The 19,117-nt window shown below is 41.9% G+C and overlaps 1 protein-coding gene across 2 annotated transcripts; it reads left to right on the top strand.

Moving 5' to 3' along the window:
• Positions 1–276: 276 nt before the first annotated feature.
• Positions 277–17,685, top strand: Slc17a3 (solute carrier family 17 member 3). Of its 2 annotated transcripts, XM_052729302.1 has the most exons (11): positions 277–367; positions 4,974–5,185; positions 5,971–6,204; positions 6,433–6,520; positions 12,465–12,551; positions 15,134–15,252; positions 15,373–15,534; positions 15,816–15,945; positions 16,040–16,187; positions 16,460–16,550; positions 17,551–17,685. In XM_052729302.1, exons 1-11 carry the CDS (start codon positions 277–279, stop codon positions 17,683–17,685), a joined length of 1,497 nt encoding a protein of 498 aa, XP_052585262.1. The 2 variants fall into 2 exon arrangements, with proteins under 2 accessions (XP_052585262.1, XP_052585263.1); XM_052729303.1 differs by lacking the exon at positions 5,971–6,204.
• The last annotated feature ends 1,432 nt before the right edge of the window (positions 17,686–19,117 follow it).

Raw genomic sequence — 19,117 nt, 5'->3', positions numbered from 1 at the left:
TCTTGTGGAGTGGAACTTGCTCACCAACCTGAAAAACCTATAAAAATCAGAAACCCCCTCTATTGTCTGGAATTGAAGCCCCATTTCAAGTCCTACCCCCACTGTTTCTCATATCAGGGTCCCATTAGTGTGGCCCATGAAGCTCTCTCTCTCTTCATAAATTTCAACTGAAGGATAACATCATATCAGTTCTTTTCTATGAACCTGCTTTCTTTTATTTTCTTCCTTTTTTTTTTTTTCTGACAAAAACTAGTCATCCAGAAAGAAAAAACCACCATGGCCACAGAGGTAGAATTGAAACCTGTAAGTGAACAGAGTGAGTGCGTCCTAGGCATGCAGGTGGACAAGAAGACCCGTCCCCAGAAAGGTAAGCTGTGCATAGCTGCTTGTCCACTGACTTCAAGGAGCATTCTCTTCTGTAATGTAGTCACGTGTAATAGTGAACTCATCACCTTTAAGTTTTTGATTCGTTTTGAAACACAGTAACATTAATGCACATCTCACAGTTATGTAAAAGAAGGAAATACACTCTTCTAAAAATAGTTTTTCAGTTACTTTCTCATCTTTATCCATGAGTTTACTCTTCATAATTGTTAACAAAGCTGTCAGCACACAGCTCCACGTCCCATTCCTTTAATATCTACATGGAATACTGCAAACATAATCACATTACTTGATTAAAGTAACAAATTATATAAATATCCAAAATCAAGAAATGTAATATTTGTGTAAGCTTAATTCACCCACTATAATTTTACTGCATTTGTTCTATATGATTTTTATGTAACTCCATTCTGTATTTTAACTTGCTAACATACTTTTCAGTATTACTTTATGAGAATAACAAAGCCTTATTCTTTTCAACTTTTTTAATTCTTTAAATAGCACACCATGGAATGGGTCTCATTATGGCATCTTCATCCACGTGACACTATATTTTGTTCCTCTTCCTCTTCTCTAGCCTCCCCTGTGTTCCCTGTCCACCTCTGGCTCTGTCCCTTCCTTCCCTCAGATGGAGAACAGATGATGTGAAAGCAGAAAGGACAACTGTCTGGAGGAAGGAAGGGAGCAGAATGCATGCCTGATGATTCTAACAGGTCCACCTTCCACATTTATTTACCTGAGAAGCCCTCCTGTGGCTGATATTTAATTGTGCCCTTTGGGTTTGATGCTTTGTTATAATCTACATGTGAAATGTATATGTGACTTGGCTATTATATGCATTTGGATTATACATAAGAACTATTAAGTTGTATGTCTTATGGTAAAATAACATAGCACTTGGATAATCACATTTGGATTATTTCCTTAGCTTTTGAAATGAAAATGATAATTTTGAGACAAAATTCATGATTATTTTTCTTCCAGTGAAACAGGCTTTGGTTTTCAGTCTCAATACAGATGAAAATATGTGGAGGATTGTGAGCAAAAGAGGAAGTTGTGCCGGGCGGTGGTGGCACACGTCCTTAATCCCAGCACTCGGGAGGCAGAGGCAGGTGGATCTCTGTGAGTTCGAGGCCAGCCTGGTCTACAGAGTGAGATCCAGGAAAGGCGCAAAGTTACACAGAGAAACCCTGTCTTGGAAATAAAAAAAAAAAAAGAGGAAGTTACTTGTCTTGCAGCGTGATTGTAACCCTCAAATGGCTCCACCAAGTTAAAACTGGCAGCAGGGAGCCATTGCGGATGGAGACTAAGGCAAACATCCAGACATAGGACACAGTCATGTAGAACAGCCCCAAACCAAAAGAGAGAAGAGGGATGAATGGCTAGAGTCTTGTGTATCTTAAGTGAAAAGACAGCAGTCTGTTCCAGGTAGACTGGATAAGCGGATTTAAAAAAATAAAGAAAACTACAGATAGACTATATATCTCAATGGCAGGGTACTTGTCCAGTGTATACAAGGTCCTGGGTTTGAACCAGCATCACCCTCCAAAAATAATATTAAGTAAAGCAAGAAAACTGCAATATTTGGGAAAATGGAATTACTTCAAGCTGATAAGTCTTTGGAAAATGTTGGGGGTTGTCAGAGCTCAAGGATTTACTTTTTATTTGTTAATCAGCTTAAATTTGATTTGCTCATCAGTTGATCAATTGATTTTTAATAAACAAAACCAGAAAAATGGTGCTGGACATGGCAGTGAGTACCTGGTATCCAACCCTGCAGAGGCAGAGGCAGGAAGACCATGAGCTTGAGGTTCACCTGGCCTACCCAGCAAGACCCCATCACAATAAACAAAACCAAACAAGACAAAATGAAGAATGCTTAAATAGAGCGTCAGTGTCAAGAAATGTAGTGTTGCCATACTGGTCCCCTGGTTTATTTAAGTGTAGAATGACTCCAACATTATTTTTTTCTACAACATGGTAATTTAGTGCTCTTTCATTCCCTGCCACATCCTTCACACACACACACACACACACACACACACACACACACACACACACACACACACACGTCATTCTTGGGGTATACTGGTATCATTCCATAGATTTTTCTGCCATTTTATATTGTTCTCAGTCGAATTTCGGTGCTTTAAAATGCAAATGTTAGTCAATGCTTACCACCCTGCTTGGTTGTAGTTTTATATCTGCTACAACAATAAAATACTCTGATCAAAAGCAACTTAGGGGAGGGAAGGTTTATTTTAGCTTGCAGGTTATAGTCCACCATTGAGGACATCAAGTCAGGAACTCAAAGGCAAGTCTGCCTGTTCTTCTACCCAGTACGATCTTTAGTGAAGGAACTCATTCAGTCAAGAAGTACAGCAGGAACCATGGAAAAATGTTGCTTGCTGACTCACTCTGGCTCATGCTTAACTAGCTTTCCTGCACAGTCTGGGAGCACCTGCCCAGGGAATGGCGCCACCCATAGTGAGCTGGACCCTCCTATATCAATTGATAATCAAGACACGCCCAATGGCCGATCTGATCTAGGCAATTCCTCAACTGAGACTCCCTTCTCAGGTGACTCCAGGCTGTATCAAGTTGACAGTTAAAGCTAACTAAGGACAGCCTTTGGGAAAAAAAAATTATTGTGTAGTCAAATAGTACATTCTATATTGATGTCACCTGGTGATCCCTGCAGACATATTGTCTTAAAGTCAATAGCCTGAAACACATGCATTTGCTAGAGTTGTGGGGCAGAGCTCTAGGCAGCTCGGCTTAACTTCTTTTCTGGGTCTCACCCTGTCTCACTCCTTCACAAGCCCCTCCAGTGCTTCCCACCCCACTCAAAATAAAAGTCACAACACCTCCAACAGTCCCATGAGACCTTTAAGACTGGATTCTGCTCTGGCCCTCTCTCCTCTGTCCTACTCACCTGGTGTTGGCTCTTTGAACACTCACTGCAGGGTGTGGAGCATGCCTTCCCCTCAGATGCCTGCATGACCAACTCTCAGGTACTCTCCGGGGACTCCGCCTCCTCCTGCTTTATTTTCTGCACAGCACTGGCACCCTCTTAGACAGCCGTACTGCCTTGCCTTGTATGTTGTTCTCGTCTCTGGAATGTGGGGTTCACTAGCTGTGTGCTGCTACACACGGGGAGTGATCAATAGGTGTGTGTTCCATAAGAACTGAAGATACAAACTAGACTGGAGGGCATGGCTTAGGAGGGTGCTCTGTCAAGCTCCTATCCAGTTCCCTGAAGTGAACCAACTGGCTTGTCCTGCCACAGAATGAGCTGGGCAGAGGTAGGCTTCCCCAAGAGACAGAGAACTGGTCTGCTAAAGTACCCATGCAGGACACCCCCTGAGAAGATGCTGAGCTCTGCATGCTCAGCTGATTTACCACAGTGGTTACCTAAGCTCTACTTCTCCTGGGAAAAGAATTCTCCTGGGAAAGAAACAAATTGGAGAGTGCTCCCTCCGGAGTGCCCTTTGTTGAAGGCCGGCTGTAAAAGCTGCCTGGGGGCTAGTGAATACAGATGCATGCAGTCTTAACGCTCTTATCATGTCGGGTCTGTCTAAAGTGCACTGCCAGGGCATCTACACAGTGCCAAGCTGCAGAGCTTTCTCAGGAGCAATGGAAAGCCGCCTTAAGAGCTTGGGAAGCAATCCACTCTCTAGCCAACATTCCTCGGAGGTCCGTTTCTGAACCGTTCTCACATGCGTGGCACCTGTGTTTTCAGTACTTTGGACAAGGCAACCAGGCTCAGGGAGACGGGGAGGGGTGCCTCGGAGCCACACACCGGTGGTGTCAACACGGCGCTCACTTCTTTTTCCAGTATAGCTTCACTACAGGTTTTCAGCATTTGAGGGTGTCAATTTCTCTAATGAGGAAACCTCTCTAGGACTTAAATCTTAAACTTGATTCATTTTTTCTAATGTTACATTTTAAGTGAAAGTTTATCCTCAGCTTCTTCACACTTTAAATTTTATTTGTATACGTTAGGCATGATATATTACATACATTATATGTCTGATATGTAAGATAAACATAATATACGGTATTTCACTAGTTAGACATGCTATACATGTACATATGCGTGTAATTTGCATATAATTTATTACGAATTGTGATTATATATATTTAACTTTTAATGGAAGTTTTATATTTACTTACTGTGAATTGTTTCATCGGCTCTAAAACTGAATTACTTAGGAATGGGAGAGACAAAATTATAGATAGGAAGGACAGAAAGTCCGGAAGGAAGCCAGGCTGTGCAAATCTGTAGCATAAAATGTTCCTTGACTCATTTCACCTATCAGCTGCTTTTGACTCTCCCTTTCCTGACTCCAGCAAAAATAGAATGGTCATTTAAGTCATCAGATGATCAGTAGTGACTTTCAAACAAGGCCATATTTAGCTGGCCTCAAACAGCAGCCAATGATGACCAAACTCCTAATCCTCCTGCCTCCACCTCCCAAGTGCTGGGATTACAGGCTTACACCACCAAGCCATGCTTTCTATTGTACCTTGTGAAAAATTAACGCTAGCTCAGTAAAGCCAGCCATGATGTCGTGTCCTCCTTCCAGTCCCAAGTCTGTGTTCCGTGCGCTACGGAATGGCCTTCCTCGCACATTTAAGCAACTTCACATTCATAGCACAGAATTCCATCATAAGCATCACTATGGTAGCCATGGTCAACAGCACAGACTACCAACCTCACCTCAACAGCTCCACAGAAGGGCTTCCCACCGATTTAAATGGTGACCAACATGAAGCCTCGAAGCATCTTTCTGTAAAGGTAGGCAATGCAGAATTTAAGTTTGTGCTCCCATTTGTGTGTGTGTGTGTGTGTGTGTGTGTGTGTGTGTGTGTGTGTGTTGCACACATGTGTGTGCATGCATGTGAAAGCCAAAGGTCAAATTTGGGTGTCACAGCTCAGGAGCCACCCCCCTTTTCTCATGAGGCAGGATGTCTCCCTGGGACCTGAGGCTGGCATGCCAGGCTGTGCTGACTGCCCTGAGTGTCCCAGGGATTTTCGGGATGCCGCCTCCCCAGTGATGAGGTTACAAGCCACAATGCTGGGATTTTTACGTGGGTTCTGGGCGTTGAAATGAGCTCGTCATGTTTGCACAGCAGGCGTTTTACCAACTGAGCCATCTCTCCAGTCCCTGTACTCAAATTTTTCTATTCATTTTATATTTATTTTTCAAGAGTTTATATGTTCGAAACCCCATTTTGCAGTTCTGGGAAGAGAAGCCAGAGCCTTGCACATCCTAGATCAATTATTCTGCAACTGAGCTATTTCCAGCCCTCTCCCTTTTCTCTTATACTGATTCTGTTTTCAGAAAGGGTCTCATTAAGTTGCCCAGGCAGGCCTTGAGCTCCATTTGTAGTCCAGACCAGACTTGAACTTGTGTCTCTCCTGCCTCGGCCTCTTAAGTAACTGGTATTATAGACCTATGCAGCCAGGTCCACCTGTGTTCAAAAATCTTAATTGAGAAAATTCAAATCTAATGAGGCTTCTTAGACTAATTAAGTGCCTTCAGGTATGTGGCTCACAAGAGCGTTTTCTGCTTTCCAAAGGCCCCTGTGTATAACTGGAGTCCTCAAACCCAAGGATTCATCTTCAGCTCCGTCCAGTACGGCATGATGCTGATGCAGGGTCCTGGTGGATTCTTGGCTGGGAAATTAGGAACTAAGAAAGTAGTCGGAGTTGCTCTGCTCGGGTCCTCACTGCTCACTCTCTTCATCCCGTTGGCTGCCAATCTCGGATTAGCCGTTCTCCTGGCAACGCGAGCAATCCAGGGCTTAACCCAGGTACCAAGTGTTTTGAGTATTTCCTTTCCTTTTTGTTTTTTTTTTTAATGTAGACCAGGCTGGCCTCAAACCCAGAGAGCTCCACCACCTGCCTCCACCTCCTGAGTGTTGGGCTTAAAAATGTGTGTCACTATGCTCAGTCCCAGATACTGAATATTTTCAAACTCTGAGCTGGGTATGACTTTCCAGATGAGGCCATATCCATATCTCTGGCCATTTTGATTTCAGGGCGCTGGATACGGGGGTCAATTTGCACTCTGGCAGAAATGGGCTCCTCCGAACGAACGCAGCCGACTCTGCAGCATTGCCCTGTCAGGTAAATGTGTACAGATGGGAGGCTGGCACCCCGCACTTTCCACTCGGCTCCTGAACAGTTTTTCTGTCGAACAGTTCTTTATCTTCTACTTGATGTTAATGAAGTGTTCATACAAATTAAGAAAACCAACTCTTCATTCGTGCCATGACTTATTTTGCCCGTGTTGTGATTTGTGGCATAACTTTGCTTATGATATGATTTCTGACATTTTAAAAATATTTTTTATGTCTTCAAATTGATCACTTTTATTTTGTGGAATTTAATTTCAACTCACTGGCAGAAAGGTTGTAAAAGTAATTACCAATTTTTTTTTTACAAATTTGTACAGCTTAATTTTTTATATATTAATTCCTGGCCATCATATGAAGTTTATATTTGCATTCAGTGTGACATATAGATTCAAATTAATGATTTTTGTAATTGCACTAAATTGTCCTGAGAACATCTTTATTTTAAAAAGTTTTTATTACATTTATTTACTTAATATACATGCATGCCACAGCACATATTGGAAATCAAAGAACAGCTACCGGGAGCCATTTTTTTTCCCTTTTGCCATGTGGGTTCTGGGAATCAAGCTCATGTCACGATCAAGCTTCAGCAAGCACCTTGACTCGCTGAACCATCTTACCTGCTCCTGAGCACTCTTCTGAAAATGACCTGTCGGTGAAATGTACCCATTCTAGAAGCAGAAGCCTACTTAGCATAAAGTAGGGAAAGTGGAGAACAGCTGGTACAAATGAACAACAGCCACTGTCAAGGCTAGCACTGGATAAGAAAAGGGTAGGATGCAGGTAATGGATGTGCTCAAAGATAGTCAAGAGCTCTTCAAGTCCCAAATCACCACATATTTTAAAGGGAGCCTCTAAAACTCCTTCAGAAACCCAGGATGGTAGTATCCAGTGTGGGGCATGGGAGTTTATGTTAGCTGACAGAAAGGGAGCATCCAATTTAGACAAACGAAATTCACCTCAGTTACCCAATTGTGAGATGACCCCAGAACACAAGAGAAACCAGGGAATAAGGAGCATGAGAATGTGGACATTGGCTGTGGGATTCACTCGGACAACAGGGCATGAAATGCAGGAATGAACAGCGATGTGATAACTAATGCAGGCAATCCCAGCCAAGCTTCTTTGTCTTCGGCGTTGAGGAACTGCTTGAGGAACTCCAGGAATAAATTGTTTTCTGACTTCAGAAAACATCCTGGCTTCCTCATAGGGAACCTCTTGGCTTCCTGAGGGTGGCACAGAGAGAGCAGATGGAAAAATTCCATCCAAACAGAGCCAATTGAGCTCACGGTAAGACTGACATCACTTACAGTGACGCCTGAGATAGAAGACAGGATTGCTCTATCCAGAAAGCTAGAGAAAAACACCCTCTCCAGAAAAGCACCTGCCTAGGGCCCAGAGAGCCTGGCTACTACCAGCCTCCAGTGCAGAACGTACTGCATATTCTTTGTAGGTGTTTCAAACCTTTGAGATTGTCGTCTACAGAGTTCACACTTGAGAACAAAGTCGAGAGGTTAAAACATCGTGAAGTCTCATCCCAAACTATCCTGGAGTATAGGTGGTCTGTGCATCATCGGTTGGACATGCTTTCAGGGGCTACGAAAGATACATGGAAGTAGGGAAGTTTGCAACCACTCACAGAACTTTGGAACAGTGCAGGTCAAACAGGGCTCGTAGCTCATTCTTAAGGCTAGTAAGTGATGGGAAGAAGAAAAATGTCTTATTGGCTTAACCCAGAGCTCAGGAAACAGACAGGCTCTCAAACCAAATTGGATGCCATCATTGCAGAGCTTTCTGAATTAATTTAAAACACAGTGAAAGAGCGAGAAGGAGAGAAGGAGAGAGAGAGAGAGACAAGGGAATGGTATAGTTATCTCATGAGAGATAGGAGGAAAATACATGGAAGGACCATATGTGCTCAGATGCCTAAATATTCCTTCTCTGTCTTTCTACTTCATCAGCCTTCTCACCAAGGGGGTGGTTATGAAAAACTAAGTTAGAGTTCAAGCAAAACTGTCCCCGTAGGAAAGACATCCTGGACCAAAGACATCTACTAGCTCTATGGAAGAGACACAGGAAAGAGTAGAGGAGGTCAACTAAAGACCCTGATCATTGCTGTGTTTTGTTTCTTGAGTAACTGGGGTAGAATGGGCAGCACCATAGGATGGCTGGCTGCCCCAGGCCTTTGTATGTATTGACTCAGTAGTGCTGTGTTGATATATGGTCCCTTTAAAGGGTGGGGAGTGAACCAATGTAAAGTACTTATCAATGTCTAAATGCTAAAGAAACTCCTGAGATACCAGTCTTAAGATATGGAACAAAGAAGGCATGGGTACATTCAGATGTCGCAGACCCCAGCACTCTAGGGATTGGTGGCTCATATGCCTCTTGAATGTTCAGGGCCACAGCCTTTTGGGAGTTTTCCCTTGCAGATGGACAAAGAAACACCAAAATGTACAGAGGGGGCTCCAAAGAGGCCAATATTTGTTTTGTTTTCACTCCTTTTTATTTTTTTTTAGAATATTGAAAAATATTTTAACTTTTAAATCTGTTTTTAATTGACTTAAAAATCATAAATGTTAATGGCCTGGTGCCATGAGATATTTGAGTACACGTGAACACTTACTGATGTTCAAATCCAGGCATATCTATCTCCTCTAACATTGATCATTTCTTGTAGTGAAATTATTCAAAATTTTCCCTTTCAGATTTTTTTGAAATGTAGTATGCTGTCATTATTTACACTCTGCCTGCTACTACGCAGCAGAACGCCAGAACCTGCACTTTCTTTCCAATATGGATCCTATGCTATTGGCATTGCATGTGGTTGGGAAAGAGTCAGGAGTGGAGAGGAAGGTGAAGGTGAAGAAGTGAGAAGACACACACTTAGAAGGCCGGGCTTGAAGTAGAATGGGACAGGGGAAATCAAGAGAACAGAAAGGACTTGACCTTGGCTGGATAGAGGAGTCTATCCCCCATCATAACCAAAGTAGAGGCAGACATTTAGGAGAAAGACACGGATTGGATGGACCTGGTGGTAGAATAGGTACCCACTTCCGGCTTTCTATACATGCACCATGGAACTTGGTATTCTCTTTTAAATGCTCCTTTCCTGTTATTAAAAGGCCAACCTGGGGCAGTTTATTTAACTGTAGCTGGCTATACTTGATCACAGGCAAGTTTGATTGCTAGTATTTAAATGAGATAGCATAGACAATATGCTTTAATAAACATGAATAAAAGAAAAAGAATATGTAAACAATTATTTGTACATTGCAGTGTAGGTTAAAAAGAAATCTAGGCAAAAGAGTAAATCTAGAGGGTCATAGATCTGACTCCACAAATGTCTGTACTGCTGACTGTGAAATACAATGATATAAACAAAGTTAAAATGGAAGAACTGCTGCCAGTGTGCCACACGGGGATTGTTCACAATGCACAGAGAGTCTGTAACTTGAGACAAAGGAAAACAACTGAAAGAAACAGAAAAAAAGACAGTACATAATTGTAGCTGATTTTTTCTCCTCTTATTCTTTGGGGACCTGCCACCTGTTCCCAAATAATCAAACGAAGACTTATTCTTACTTGTGAATACCCGACCTTAGCTTGGCTTATTTCTAGCCAACTTTTCTTAACTTAAATTATCCCATCTACCTTTTTCCTCTGGGCTTTTACATTTCTCTATTCTATATACCTTTCTTTACTTCTTACTCTGTGGCTGGCTGGGTGGCTGGCCCCTGGCATCCTCCTCTCCTTCTCCTTTTTCTGCTCCTTTCTCTTCTCTCTTCTCCTATTTATTCTGTCTGCATGCCAGTCCCACCTGTCCTCTCTCTCCTGCCTAGCTATTGGCCATCCAGCTCTTTATTAGACCAATCAAGTGTTTTAGACAGACAAAGTAACACGGCTTTACAGAGTTAAATGAATGCAACATAAAAGAATGTAATACATCTTTGGATCATCAAACAAATATTCCACAGCAAAAACAAATGTAACACATTTTGAACTGATATTCAACAACAAACAATAAAGTTGGTAAACAGGAAGATTCAACTTTACTATAAAGAACAAAATTTAAAATGAGGGTGTGTTCATTATTTATGTTGGAAGACAAGTGCTTAAAAATTTTCAGGATATTAGATGTTATCAAGGAGATGAGAAAGAAGTATGTTGGCAATTTAAGTTGCTACAGCTTTCCACAAAGAATTTTTGCAGTATTTACCAAAATTTAAAATATACATAGCCTTTGATCTAATAAGTTTACCTCTGATATTCTATTCACAAAAAATTATGTTTATATTCAGAAATGAGTAATAATGCCTGTTTAGAATTAGAATCTGTTGTGGTATTTGTATATGTTCTAATAAATGAAGCTTGCCTGAATATCAGAGGGCAAAGCCAGCCACTAGTTAGTCATAGAGGCCAGGTAGTGGTGGCACACACCTTTAATCCCAGAACTTGGGAGGCAGAGGCAGATGGATCTCTGTGAGTTCAAGGCCACTCTGGGCTACACAAAATTGATCCAATCTAAAAGAGAAACAGAGCCAGCCAGTGGTGGCACACACCTTTGATCCCAGCACTTGGGATCTCACGACTTCATTCCCAGCACTAGGGAGGTGGAGACAGGAAATAATATGGCTGGGTGGAGAGAGGAATATAAGGCAGGAGGAGACAGGAACTTGGGTCCCTTTCATCTGAGGATTTCGTAAAGGTAAGAACTAGTGGCTGGCTGTTCTGCTTCTCTGATTTTTCAGCATTTTCCCCCTATATTTCGCACTGGGTTTTTATTAATAAGACCAATTAGGGTTCGTGCTACAAGATCTACAGTGCAATGGAGATATTTGTAAGAACAATTGCTCAATGAAGATGAATGTTGGGGCTGGAGAGATGGCTCCATAGTTAAGAGCATGTACTGTTCTTTTTTTTTTTTTTTTTTTGGTTTTTCGAGACAGGGTTTCTCTGTGTAGCTTTGCGCCTTTCCTGGAACTCGCTTTGGAGACCAGGCTGGCCTCGAACTCACAAAGATCCGCCTGCCTCTGCCTCCCGAGTGCTGGGATTAAAGGCGTGCGCCACCACCGCCCGGCTGCATGTACTGTTCTTGCAGAGGACCTAAGTTCTGTTCCCAGCACTCATACCTGTAACTGCAGCTCTAGGGGACCTGACATCCTCTTCTATCCTCCACAAGCATTTCACTCATGTGCACACACACTTCATACACACACACACACACACACACACACACACACACACACATACACACACACACACACATAAAAAAATTTAAAGATGACTAAAACCCTTGGGCCATTACAATCGTACTTCTTTTAAAATAACAACTCCACACACATGGAATTTGACAAGTTGACTAAACATAAAAACTGAGATAGCTTGCAAATATTTGAAAAACTGTGAAATGGGAATATGACTAACATATATTAGAATGCTCTATGAAGTTAGAGAAATTGAAACAGTATCATTAGCATATTTATGAAGAAATAAGCTTCCTGTAAATGCATTTACAAAGAGAATGAATATATGGATCTCTATAAATAGCATATAAGTGCACAGAAAATACGGTGAATGACTGTTTCTTGTACAATAAATTGATGTGATATTTGTCTTCAGAAGGATGAGGGGATAGAATTGGAGGATGTACAACAACATTGACTCTTCATGTGCTTTTCTCAATAATAAGTGTATATAATTGAAAATTAAGACAACCTGAAGGGTGGTATGACAGTCACCTGCAATGGTAATTTTGAGGGGGAAGAATGACTCTCAGAAAGTATATGAATTAAATGAGAAGGCTGAAGATTTTGCATTTGCACATGCTTATTCTATAGTTTGGTGGCACTTCTTGGCGTTCACCTGCCAGCCTACATTATTTGTCTGGCAGAAGGCAGGAGTTCCACCATCTTCTTTCTGTCTCTCTACAGGAATGGTGTTGGGAATCTTCGCTGTCCTCCTTGTGGGTGGCGTCATTAGTGAAGCCCTTGGATGGCCCTTTGTCTTCTATATCTTCGGTAAGCAGCTGGCTTCTGAGATACTCAGTGATGTTCTTCTGAGGTTGTACATCTGTGTGTACTTTTCTGAAGAAAGAGAGTCAAAATATCAAAATGTTAGGGAAACAAAATATCTTAATATAAGGAGATAACCTTGGTTAGCCAAGATGTGGAAATCCTCTGGCTTCATATAAAGTACTGCTCTTCTGCCATGAGGCTCAACCATCATGGTTCCACTGTGCCTTGCAGGCAGGAGGGGAAGGCCTGCAGAGCAGTGCTTTCTCAGAGACAGAAGAAAGCAATCCTGGGAGGTAAGTGTAGCTGTGGATTTGTCTGTGGTTAAACACAGCAAGGGGGCGGGGTCCTGGGCAAGCCTCAAGTTTCCCAAAGAAAAGAACATATCAAACACTGAGAGTAATTCGTGGTAACTTCACGATTGGCCCCCAGACTTCAGTTGAGCTAGAAACCAAGAAAGTACTGCTTCACCTACAGTTTCCACTGGAGTGACTTTGCATTTTATTTTCAAACTTCTCATCAGCTTGTTTTGTTTACACACCTGTTCCTCTTCCAGTCAGTGAGTGTCTTGAGGCCAGAGATGAGTTATTGTCAGTTCTTGAGACTGTGTAGCGCTCAAGAAACATGAAAACATTACTCAAGAGATAATTGGGTGGATATATTAATACCAGACAAAGATATCTTCACAACAAGGAGTATTACCAATGCAACAAGAACACACAAGAATCTGAAATGCACATGTACCCAGCAGCAGAGCTCCTGAATGCACCATGCAAAAACTGACAGAACAAGGTTGGGATGTAGGCCAGTTGATAAAGTTCTTGCCTAGGATGAAGCCATGGGATTGGTTCCCAGTACCACAGAAAACTGGGCACAGTGCCATATGCCTCTAATCCCAGTTCTCAGAGAACAGAGACAGGAAGACCAGAGGTTCAAGGTAATTCTTGATGACACAGAGAGTTTGAGACCAGTCTGGGTTACTCGAAATAATGTTCTGTGGAGTAGGAGTAGGTTGAGAAAACAAAAACCATAAAGAAATATTAGCCAGGCAGCCTAGGCAACTAGATGAGCTCGAGTCAGTTAGATTCCTCTCTCAAAGAAATCAAGGAAGACCACCCCCCCAAACACACACAGAAACACCAGATCTACATATAAAATCTAGAAAAATTATTCTAGAAGAAAAAGGGGGAAATCCTTTGTCCTTTAACTAACCAAAGAATTCCTAAATATGACACCAAAAATATGAGCCATAGATGAAATTGATGAATTGGATATGAACAGAGTTAAGAAATATATATCCTCTTCAAAAAATATTACTAAAATAGTAAAAGGACAAACTGGTTTAAGGAGAAAATATTTACAAAACAATGATATGTTTCTCTAAAATTTGTAAATAATTTTCAAAACTCAATGAGAATACAAAACCCTCAGCAGAAAAATGAGAAGAAATATTTCACCAAATCCACACAGAGAGGTCACAGATCTACAACCAGACACTTAACCAAGGATCTTTAGTCATGGAGGCATGAAAATCAAAATTATACCTCCATATAACCTATTAAAATGGCTAATAAGTGTTATGCTCTCCCTAAGGTCTGTGACCCCCTTCCCAAACACAAATAAACAAGAAATGTATGAGACCGCTTGTTTGAGAACTGGGAAGGGCTTAGAATGAGCTTTGGCAATAGTTTATCCTAGAAAATGTCCCAGCATGAGAACAAGTCCTTCAATATACCCACAGGGCTCTAGGCAGCCCAGCACAGAGATCTACACATCCATAATTATTGCTGCACTATTCACAGTATCCCAGGCATGGAACCAACCTAGATGTCCAGCAACAGGGAACAGATAAAGGAAATGTGGCACAGAGTCACAGTGGAATTTGATTCAGCCAGAACAAAGAATGAAATTATGTCATTTTCTGGAAAATGGATGGAACTGGAGATCATCAAAGTAAGAGAAATAAGTTAGATGCAGAAAACAATCCACGTATTTTTCTCTCATTTGTGGAAACTAAAATTCTTTATAAAGTACATCTGTCTACCTATCTATATGCATACATACATACATACATACATACATACATACATGGGTCATAACATACATATACATACATGCATACATGGTCATAACATGCATATATACATACACACATAGATGACTCATAACATACATATACACACATGAAAGCAGGCAGGCAGCTGAGGAAGGAGATTAGGAACTGGAAGGAGGGGGAGGGAGAGGAGTAACTAGGGAGAGGATGGGAAGAAGCTGCTGTGCTCAAAACATGGGATACATTTAAAAGGAATTATCAAAAAGCAACATTATGTGCAATGACTGTTACACCAATTAAAAAAGAAAAAAATGTGAAATCCATGTAAAGTTCAGGATTTAGTAGTAAGGAGTCAAGAAAGTGTTGACAGATGTTCTATGATGTCAACATTGAAGATGCAGGACAAGAGGTGTGTGGCAACTCTAGGCTATCTTTGCAACATTTAAACAAGCCTATCATTATTCCATAATTTAAAGTCCATTTTTTAAAAAAAGACAAAAATGAGCTCTCTGATGAATACTCCCCTCGCTTGCAGGAGGTATCGGCTGTATCTGCTGCCTTCTCTGGTTCATTCTGGTTCATGACGACCCCGCCTCTCACCGGTGGATAAGTGGTCCAGAAAAGGAATACATCATATCCTCCCTGCACCAACAGGTACTCATAAAAACTCCAGCCTCTGCAGAAACCTTGAATCCACATCCAGGTTCCTAAAGGTGGCTGAAACTCTGAGCCTCTTGTTGATCTTACTGCTCAGATCAATGCATTTGTTTTCAGGTCAGCTCAGAAGAGCAGCCGCTTCCCATCAAAGCCATGCTCAGATCTCTGCCACTCTGGTCCATATGTCTTTGCACTATGACTCACCAGTGGCTTGTTAACATCTTTATAATATACACCCCAACCTACATCAGTTCTGTGTTCAAAATTAACATCAGAGACGTGAGTAAATTTCACTCCATTCTTCCCTCGTGTTCGCGTGATTCCTCAGTTTCTCAGCTGGCACAAATCATTCTATCTGCAGGGCGTTAACTCTCATTTCCCAAGATAATCTCATCTTTCAAACCAGTAACAGTAACTGTGCTGGGGGTATGACTTAAAAGTTGGCCAGGATTCCCAAGAAAAAATGGTTTCTGAGTGTCAGGATAATTATGAGGGAATTACCAACAGGTTTTTTCATTGCCTAAATTATGGTCATTCACTCAGTCTTTTTTTTACCTCAGAATGGGTTCCTGTCTTCTCTTCCTTTTTTCGTTGCCTGGGTCGTTGGTATCCTGGGAGGCCAGCTCGCAGATTTTCTCCTGAGCAAGAATTTTAGGCTCGTAACTGTGAGGAAAATCATCACAATTTTAGGTAAGAACAGGGCATAAGAGTTGAATGACTTCTAAGTATTCAACAGTCAGTGAATGCATCTCACTCTTGGATTTGTCTGTTCCACATTCCCCAGGAAATGTCCCCCCACTAGCTCTCATTGTGGCTCTGCCCTATGTCCAGTCCAGCTATATCACAACAATTGCATTTCTGACGCTTGCCTGTGGATTGAGTCCTCTGTGTCAGTCCGGAGTCTATATCAATGCTTTAGATATTGCCCCAAGGTAGGACTCTTATGTCTACTCCCAGTTTCACATTTTCGGGGGGGATGATCTGTAGTGTTCTGGGGTCTCAAAGTTTGTAAAACAATAAATCATAAGTACGGACCGTAGATGGGCCTAGGGTGTGTTGGGTGGAGGGGTGTCGACTTGCCATATCGCCTCACATGAATATACATTGCCCATGTCCTTTTGGATGTAATTACATGGTGAATTCACACATAAAATGGGGCTGAAAGATGTCTGGATTTAGCTTGGGACATTCCTATCACCCACAGGTATGCCAGCCTTCTTTTGGGAACATCAAGAGGATTGGCACATTCATCTGCTGTGCTGGTACCCATTGTTGGTGGCTTTTTCCTCAATCAGGTAGTTTCCATGCCAAGACAGACGTTTAAAATACTCTGCCACATGCTTTTGTAAAGGGATGATAGCTAGAGTATATTCAAAGGTTGGGAAATAGTGTTGAATTTGGGGTGACCATGAAGTAGAGAGCAGAATGAACCAGAGTTGAGGTCATTCTAGAGTCAAAGAACTAACCACAGCTCCACTCATAATCTCCATTTGAAATGGGAAACAGACAACCCCATAGGTGACTCAGAATAATGTTTCCATGCTGGCCTGCCAAGCCTTCCGAGGCCGAATTTTCATTTGTGTAAATAATCACACACAGGGAAGGAGAGGAGAAGCAGCATGGGTAAGTGCGTGCCTGATGCATGCTGGTATCAGGACAAGCATTTTTTTCCCCAGACAGGGTTTCCCTGGCTGTTCTGGAACTCGTCTTGTAAACCACCGTTTGTAAAGCGTTTTGAACTCACAGAGATCCGCCTGCCTCTGCCTCCTGAGTGCTGAGATTAAAGCATGGCATGCACCACCACTGCCTGACTATGACAAGCATTTTATACATCACAATCCTGTTTAGCATTTCATTCTCATATCAGTATGAAAATTAATACCATCACTTCATCTCCTAATGCTTAAACTGAAAATCTGGTAAAATGAGACGTTCTGATCCAAGGAAATAGCTCTGACGCCCAGTATCTTTCCAACACATTGTGACATTGATGGAAGAATCTTAGAACCAGTTTTGGCATAGCATTTGTAGGCAAGGTTGGGCAACAGAGAATGTATGTGACACTTTGATAATGACAGACATAGATCTATAGGTCAATAGTGACAGTTTGCAAATCTCTCTAATGCAGAACATTTTGAGTATATTTTGGATTTCCTTTCTTTAACTATCAAGATACTTCTAGGCAATGCTTCTCAACATGGAAAACCCCTGGAGACTGTCTTCTGAATTAGTGATTCAGTTTCATAGAAAAAGAGGTGAGAGAAGTAATATGTAGTTTGGGTCTTGTGTTCCCAGGACTCTGAATTCGGGTGGAGGAATTTATTTTTCTTATTGCTTGCCATTAACCTATTTGGCTTAATCTTCTACCTCGTGTTTGGGAAAGCAGATGTCCAAGAATGGGCTAAAGAGAGGACGCTCACTCGGCTGTGAAGGTAACAGACAATGATTTCAGTAGAAGTACAATCACAGAGGCAGGACCTCAAATTGTTAATTTCCTGTCATTTTTCTTCCTCAGCTGTCCCACCTCCAGTAAAGAAATCATTACACATGCTGGTTCCTATGTGGGAAGACTGCCATCAAAAATGCCATCAGGGTCTCCCCCCACCCCCCCCCCCCCCCGCCCCATCCCTTTCATTCAGATTTCTTGTGAAGAAAATATAAGATGAATAAAAAATAAAGTAAAATATAGCAAAGGACCAAGTTGTCATCTTTTAATTGAGAATGTGGGTACGGACGTGGTAGTTTCACAGTTTTTAAAAACAAGAACAAAAGTTTTTGAACCCTAGGTCCAGAGTGGTAATCTTAGTAGAGCAATCATTTATTTTCTGTTCGTCAGATTTGATATTAATTTTGTTTTATGCATGCGGTCCTGGAAGCAGAGCACGCGCTCTACCACAGGCTTACACTGCTGGCCTGCAGGCTCCTTTGCTGGGTTGGCTATTGTCACACGCTCCACACGTGTTCAATTCTTTTTCACGGTGCTCAGGCTACTGGAAGGTGAGTTACATGGCCTGTACCCCACACTCCCTTGTCCACCAGCTTCAGCCAGAGTTTTGATGGAGAAAGGAAAACATTGTCTGAGGAACCACAGTCCTAGCAGGCAACCCTCTTCATGTGTTCTGTGTTCTGGTAACTTCCTTCCTCTGTCCATTGGGGTTTTTGCTTGTTGGTTGGTTTTTGGTTTTTTGTTTTTTGTTTTGTTTTATTTTGTGCCAGCTCTGATACTCTCTAGAACACTTGGTAGTTTTTTTTTTGCCCTCTGCCTGGTCCTGTCCAAATGATCCCTTTTAACATTGTCCTAGACTGCCCAGTGTGGCTGTTATCTTTCTTCTGTGGGATCTGCCTAATTAAGTAGCTAAATCACTTGTAGGGCTCAAAAGTAAAACTGGCTTAGTATTTTTGTAAAATAATGGTTTGTAGGTATCAGTGGATCAAACCAAGTTCAGAGGCCCAAGACAGCACTGGGGATTGTTCTCCATGCTGACCTCTACAGTCTAAGACAGAGATTACTGTCCTCAAGTCATCTCCTAGATCAGGGCAAGGTTAGCGAGGCTAAGCATGAACAAACTCAGCAATGACTGTGATCTTGATATAAGTTCCAATCTGTCTGTTGGAGCACTAGAGTATGTTAAGTAGAGTTTTCCTTCTAATGTGCCTGGCAAACACTGTCTTAGGTACAGTACTAGAGGGACACACCACACAGGGCACAGATGAAGGTTTGCAATCCCATGCTGAAAGACACAGTGAAGGTTTCTTCCATCAGTCAGTTCCTGGACTAGATGTTAAATGGGAATGCCTATGGTCAGATTTCCAAAACCAGAGTCCAATCTCTACAAAAGCATAAAAGCAGGAAACAGGGTGC

Source organism: Peromyscus californicus, unplaced genomic scaffold (assembly GCF_007827085.1).
Source record: "Peromyscus californicus insignis strain IS unplaced genomic scaffold, ASM782708v3 Scaffold_8__1_contigs__length_139910024, whole genome shotgun sequence".
Classification (NCBI taxonomy): domain Eukaryota; kingdom Metazoa; phylum Chordata; class Mammalia; order Rodentia; family Cricetidae; genus Peromyscus; species Peromyscus californicus.
The sequence above is the reverse complement of the archived record's forward strand: the minus strand, read 5'-3'. Positions and strand labels throughout refer to the sequence as shown.

Bases quoted from the DNA above. Each gene is read 5' to 3' on its own strand.
- Slc17a3 (XM_052729302.1), top strand. From the start codon at position 277: ATGGCCACAGAGGTAGAATTGAAACCTGTAAGTGAACAGAGTGAGTGC. The intron at 15,535-15,815 runs GTGAGTAAATTT...TTTTTACCTCAG, and splicing joins TCAAAATTAACATCAGAGAC to AATGGGTTCCTGTCTTCTCT. The intron at 16,188-16,459 runs GTAGGACTCTTA...TATCACCCACAG, and splicing joins GCTTTAGATATTGCCCCAAG to GTATGCCAGCCTTCTTTTGG.